At 29.5% G+C, this 7,304-nt stretch overlaps 2 protein-coding genes across 2 annotated transcripts; both read right to left on the minus strand.

The window, feature by feature from the left end:
• Positions 1-178: 178 nt before the first annotated feature.
• On the minus strand, positions 179-1,573 carry LOC106436363 (serine/threonine-protein kinase-like protein ACR4). Its single transcript, XM_013877323.3, has one exon. It carries the CDS (start codon positions 1,347-1,349, stop codon positions 339-341), a length of 1,011 nt encoding a protein of 336 aa, XP_013732777.1. The 5' UTR covers positions 1,350-1,573; the 3' UTR covers positions 179-338.
• Positions 1,574-5,118: 3,545 nt separating this feature from the next.
• On the minus strand, positions 5,119-5,807 carry LOC106436367. The gene is made up of 2 exons (XM_013877326.1): positions 5,798-5,807; positions 5,119-5,639 (listed from the first exon to the last, which is right to left on the minus strand). Exons 1-2 carry the CDS (start codon positions 5,805-5,807, stop codon positions 5,119-5,121), a joined length of 531 nt encoding a protein of 176 aa, XP_013732780.1.
• Between the last annotated feature and the right edge of the window lie 1,497 nt (positions 5,808-7,304).

Genomic DNA, 7,304 nt, shown 5'->3' on the forward strand with positions numbered 1-7,304 from the left:
ACGAAGGGCCCGAGTAAATTTTAAACAATCTTTCGTACACATTTACCATATTTTAATTATAAATCCTCGTAATCTATAATTGTTTCCGACAGAGCATACGGAAATTATTTTTAACATATCAATAATATTCGATTATAATAGTCCCAATTTTATAGATTGATGTGAATAAAAGCATTAATTAAATCATACGAAACCGGTTATATACCCCCAAAGTAAAAAAATTAATGTACACGGCCTAAAGTAAACTACATTATTAGTAGCATTAACAGAACTGTTTCATTAATAACTAACTTACCCCTAATATATTCACCGTAAAACCCCAAAACTTCTCGAATTGTTCAAATCCCCCCTCCTTCTCTCTCCAAACTGTTCAAAATCGCCGCCACCTCAGAAACCGACGGCCGACTCCTCCGCGAATTTCCGACGCAAGCCAAAGCAACCTTCGCTAATCTTATCACCAAACACTTGATCTCACTCTGAACAACAATCCTCGGATCCAAAAGCTCAGCGAATCTCTGTTCTTTGATCAACGGCGTCGCCCATTTCACGATCGACCCGTTCTCGCTTCTTCTCCCACTCAGAATCTCAAGCAAAACGACGCCGAATCCGTACACATCGCTCTCTTTGCAGTACCCTTCCTCAACGTACCAAGAAACCTCAGAGTTCTCGCGCGGAATCAAAAACGCGAATCCGTAATCTGAAACCTTCGCCATGAACTTCTCATCCAAGAGTACATTCGAAGACGTGAAGCGCCCGTGGACGACTCTAGGGTTTACGATCTCGTGCAAATACTCCAAACCTCTCGCCGCTCCCGCCGCGGCTCTGAAACGTTTACGCCAGTCGAAAACGGTATTAGCAACCGCCGATTCGATATCGGAGTCTCCGTGTAAGTGATCGCTCAAGCTTTTCGCTTCTCCGACGAATTCTGTGACGAGGATCCTCTCGCCGGGAGCTTCCGAGAAGCCTAAGATCGAGACCACGTTGGGGTGGAGAGCGGAAGAGAGCGTTTTGAGAACCGTGGTGAAACCGGAACCCGGTTTGCTTAAAACCAAACCGGGGTGTATTCTTTTGACCGCGACGAGGTTTTTGTGGGATGGGATAACCGCAGCGTAAACCGTTCCTAACCGACCACTACCGATGATTCGTCGCTGGCTAAATCCGTCGGTTGCTGAATCTAGTTCGGTTAAAGGGTAAGTGGTTCCCGCCGGTTTGGTTTTTGGAAGGAGAGATTCGTCGGACCGGATTGGTTTCTTTCTGCATAGTAAGAGGAGGAAGATGAGGAGGATAAGAAGAAAGAGTGAGAGAATAGACAGAACAGAAGCGTAAGCGATTTCTTCAGACTTGTCCATTTGATTTCAAGAAAGAAAAAATAAACTCGTTCACAAGAATGTCTGATTATGATTATGGTTGCGTGTATATAGGAGAAGAAAAATATAATAAAATAAAGGTCAAAATGACAAAGTAAGGAATAATACGGTTAAAATATTTGGTTGTCACAAGGGTGTTCAATCCGGATATCGGTTCGGTTTAGGTTCGGTTTTTTCGGTTTTCGATATTTCGGTTAAGGTTCGGTTTTTTCGGTTTTCGATATTTCGGTTAGTAAAATATAACTACCATTCTAAATTCATATTTACTTCGGTTCGGTTTATATACCGTCAGTTTTCGGTTTATTCGGTTTTATACAAAAAAACATAATTATTTAGTTTGAGATCATATTATATGAATTTTAGAGTTATATTGTCAACACATTCATTTATTAAAAATATATTACATGTTCAAATAAATGAACAAAAAAAAGTAAAAATGCTTCTACCATCAAATAAAATAATCAAATCTATAACTAAAATCAAAGCTTCAAATTTTAAAAATAAAAATATGAAACAAAACAAAAACATGAAAGAAAAGTTTTTCCACTCTTCCATATTTAGTGTTCATTAAAGTCATGTTTTTTCAATCGAACACGAAACTCTGTTTGTTTACAGATAAGAAAAAAGTTGTGAAATTTTTTCATTAATTATTGTCCATCAAATTTATAATCTTCATGTTAATCTAGTGAAGAATAAAATAAAACAAAAAGATCAAAAGAAGAATTAGAAAATAAGATGTCTGAATTGCGATGTATTGTTATTTAATTATAGTTCAAGTGTTTTACAAATTAATGTTCTTTATTACTATAAAATTATGGTAATAGTTATTAACACAAATTTAACTTATGTAACGAATAGATTTTCATGTATTGTTATAAAATAGATACATATTTACATGTTTCTACTTTTAATCGGTTTTGTTCGGTTTAATCGGTTATATACCAAACCATATCCAAATCCTACGGTTTTTATAAAATTATATTCATTCAGTTTATATGGTATATACCAAAACCAAACTATATTATCTATTTTGGTTCGGTACGGTTTGGTTTTACCATATTGAACAGCCCCAGGCTGTGGACTCTTTATTTTAGGGAAACCAAAATAGATACTTTTCATTTTGCTAATATATGAATGAAATATTTGATTTTACAGCAGCAATAGATACTCTCTCCGTTTCGGTTCTTTTTTTGTCATTGTGGAGTTAAAAAAATTTGAAATAAATGTTGTTTTATAATTTTAATGCAAAATTTATTGACTTTATATTCGAATCTATTTGTTTATTGGTTGAACTGCGGTTATGTGTATTGGTAATGATGTTTTTATTTAATAAATATATAAATTAAATATTTTTTTAATTTGTGTGCATAAGTCTAAAATGAAACAGAAGGAGTATTTGTTCTGGAATTTATGTACATGGTAAGATTACTAAATTCGTCAAATTATACAAATGCTATTTTGTTATTTTCTTTACATTAGAAATTATTAAGATGCATTAACTTTTCATAAAATGAATATATTATGCATAAAGTTACTTTTCATTATATGAAGGAAATATTTGTTTTTTACAGCAGGAAGAACTACTATTTGTTTGGTATTTTTTTGCCTCGTAAGATTTCATATTTGTTAAATTAAAAAAAAATGCTACTTTTTGTTATTATTTTGACGTTATGAAGGTGAATTACTTGTCATAAAACTAAAATATTATGCATAAATTAAACCTGCATAGGATTAAAATTTTGTAGATCATATGAGAACGATAAAAAATTCTGGAAAAAATAGATTATAACTTGACAAAATACTACAGTTACAAAAATATATTACAGCAATAGCTTATTTGTAAATCAGAAATGGTAAAATATTTAGTTACAATCAAAGAGCTTTTTCTAATTCATTTTTATTTAAAATAATAATTAAGTCACAAGAGGATTCACGATCCAATTAAATTAGTAATAAATTTCAATAACCTTAAACTTTTCAATTTTAGTTTATTCTTAATATCAAATTTAAAATTTAATGTTTTTATTAAAATTTTCAAATTATTTATTTTCATTCAAAATTAATTATTTGTAAATTTTAATTTCCATCCAAAATTTAATATATTTATTATTAAAATTTAAAACTAAATTTGATATTTTAAAGATTGTTCTTGTATTTAGAAAAAAATTTAACTTTCATATGAAATTTATTAATATTTTGATTAAAATAAATATAATGTGTATATTAAAATGAGAGCTGTTTTTAAAATAGTCTAATAAAATGAATATAATAATTAGTTGAGATATTATATTAGGTAAAAAAGTTAGAGACTTAAAAAGCTTAGCGAAATTTTGTTGAATTACTTTTATGGATTTTTTCTAAATATGTTTGGCATGTAATTATTCTCTAAAACAGCTCAATACCATGCTTTATTCACAAACTCGACAGATGCAAACGCGTACGTCTTCAATACCCAGTGAATTATTTAAAAATAAAAAATCGAGAAATACTCAGGAGCTGTGTTTCTTATGTACAATAATATATATATATATATATATATATATATTATACAATATATTCGATATAATACACTACTTTATATGTAAATATATTATAATTTTGTATTATATATTATATATAATATTTTTAGAATTCATAAATACCAAATTAAATTATAAAAATAATTATTAGTTCTTTTAATAATTATAAACCACGAATTTTAATTTTTATGTAGATTATTAACATATCTTAATAGACTATTAAATTAGATGAATTATTCAGATAATTTGTTAATATGAACATGGAGATTTAGGCTCCGACCAGTAACCTTTCTGGGAACAAGAAGAAAGAATAGAAAATGAACGTAGAGGAATAAAATAGCAGAAATGAAAAAGAATGTTTGTTATTTCTCAAATTTATCAAAGAATGATTTTGTTCTCTATTCCTCTGCAAAAAAAAAAAAAAGAATCAGAAGAAAAAATTATTTCTTGTGAATGGTGATATTTTTTTAAGAATGATAAAGAATTGAATGTTTTTCTTCATTTCTTGGTTACCATAATGTTTTTGGACTAGAAGAGTTTACTTAACTAGATGCCGCGTTTTGTAACTTGGGAATATAAACCGAGAACAAAAAACTGAATCGAAAAAACCAGATCTAAAATCGATCTAAAGTTCACAAATAATCGAATAATTTTTATATCTCTAGAACCACCGAAGAACCAAAACCAAAATATAACCAAATTGAGAACTGAGTGGATATCTAGATATCTAAAACTTAGTTTATATACCAAAAAATCAGACTACCGAAAAAACAAATTATCGGGAAAATTATTTATCTGAAATATTTTAAAATTATCTTAATTACCTGAAAGAATCAATTACTCGAATAATGTTTATCTGAATTTTAATTTATCTGAATTACCCTATATTTAATAATTATAAAATCTGAAAATGTGTTTTTTTAGGCAAATTATTCAAAATTGTCAAAAAAATCGGAACATAACTATTACCAAAATTTTATCAGATATTAACTATTTCTTAACATTGTTACTCGAATCGAATCGAAATCTGAAATAACCAAACTGTAAGCGAATCAAATTTTATAAATAAATGAATGGTTTTATATTTCTAAACCCAAAAAGTCAAAATCAAAATAAACAAACCAGAATTGAACCGAAAATAGAACACCTAGATCAAGTTGAACAAATTTCCCATACTCATCTGTCATCCAACGATTTTTTTTTTTTTTTTTGACATCGAAAAATAAGAAATTCTAGTTTGCATCCATATGACCAGTATTAGCTAGCCATCTTGGTGCACAACCGTCTACGTATGGGAACTGGAGGGCTCGTGATCTCGCGCCTTTCGCTAGGCCATCTGCTCGGATATTTAAAACTCTAGGTATGAATGACACCGAGAACTCCGTAAAGCTTCTTGTAAAATCTTTTATTTCATCTATCTCCATCGCCAGCGCTGGCCAATCTTCCTCCCTGTTAATTATGTTCACAAGTTGCTCACAGTCTGTTTCAAAATGCATAACTTGAAGTCCAAGCTTTGTCATCTCCTGCATTGCCCAAATCAGACCATTCGCCTCTGCGTGTAGGGGTGTCTTGGCACTTCCTCCTCTTGCTCCGTAGAGACTTGGCTTATTTTCCTCCAATGCTATGAACCCTAACCCACAGCCTTCCTTTTCACCTGTCCAGGAGGCATCGCTGTCATCCAACGATTTTGCGGCTGTGGAATCGGTTAAGCAGCCTCGTTTTACAACAAGAATACCATGTAGTGTCTTATTGCCTTTAACGAAAAATATTGTCTCACTGGAATAATTCTTTATCTATATCTAATCTATTAAAACATAGTCCTATTTTTATCTACTGTATAAAGATTGTCATTTAAGTTTTAAATGGTCCTACCAAAACTGAATTATAACATATATCATAACAATAATATACCTCTAATCATTATCGTATATAAGAAAATGAATTAGGTTTAAATAGTATCATAACAAAATAATTAAACAAACGTAAACCCACGATCAAAATCAGAGTTACATGCTTAGCACCAACCTTAAATCAATTTAGCTTCGCACATCTGATATTGCACGAACATCCTTTGTAAAGAAAACATGTCTTTATTAAGATTGAAACAATACATATGTATTCAGTGTGCAAGCAAGGATTATAAATCTGTTAATGGATTCTTTTCCAACATTTTTCTGCCATGAGCACTTTACACCGAAAGCCTTCAATAGAAATAAATGAACAAACACATCGTGTACTGAGAAAAATATAGGTTGGATACACCATAAAATTATAGATAAACCGATGTTATTTAGCAAGTCATTTATCCGTATTAAAATTGAAAAATATCCGCACGGAAGTGCGGGTCAAACTCTAGTATTCTATTAAAACTGAAGTACAAAAAATACTTTCCTAAATTAAAGTGTTTTCTTACAATTTTTATTTCCTTTTCTAACACATCCTAACCACTTCATTTATTCTTTTCCAAATATTTTGACAATATTTATTACAGAAGTTCGAAACAGAAATTACTTATTTTAAAGTGTTTAATTACATTTTTACATTCTTTTTTCGTTCTTCATAACTAATTCATTAATTATTTTTACCATAATAATTTAACATAATTTATTTTACATGTTAATCATAATAATTTTACTAGTTTAAATAAGTTTCCTCGTGACATGAATTTAAAACAGTCAACAAATAGTTTTTTTTATTTGTTTATAGAATTAGTTAGACATTTACATTCGGGTACCCGTTGATGTACATATCGTTTATTTCGGCTATCGTCTGTTTTGGGTTAAAATTAGGTCCCGCTCAGGTATTAAATTTTTTTTGGTTGGTTTCGAGGTGGGTCGTCTCAGGTCTGGATGAGATTGTTCTGATGTATATGAATTTAAAAGTATCCAAATAACCAATGTATCTAAAACAGGTTCGGATATTTGTACCAAAATAACCATATTACACGATTTGGTCCAAGTATTTTGAAGAAATTAACGGCAACAAATCTAAAAAATATATAACACTAATTATGCAAAAAAAATCAATGCATAAGAAAGTAAAAATTTTGAATAATAAATATTTGATAAAAGTTAGTGTATCCTCTATCATTTTTGTTTAATTTTAAATTATTAAATAAATTAAACAATTACATTAACCACATAATAAAATTTAGATTTTTCCATATATGTTATATTTTAAATGTTTTTTAAAATAACTGTAAATTACTTAAATTGTTAAAAGTCTCACATTGATTTTTTTTTAGAATTTTGTTATTACAAGATGTAAATGATTTACAAAATCATATAAGTAGAAAGTCTCATTTAATGTGAAAATATAAATAAATAATAAATATATATATGTTAATATCGTTTAAATTAGGGCAAATCTCTAAAATAGCACATTTCTAAGTTTATGTCACAAAATAGCCCTCAAAAAC

The sequence above is a fragment of the Brassica napus genome, chromosome C7 (assembly GCF_020379485.1).
Source record: "Brassica napus cultivar Da-Ae chromosome C7, Da-Ae, whole genome shotgun sequence".
NCBI lineage: Eukaryota > Viridiplantae > Streptophyta > Magnoliopsida > Brassicales > Brassicaceae > Brassica > Brassica napus.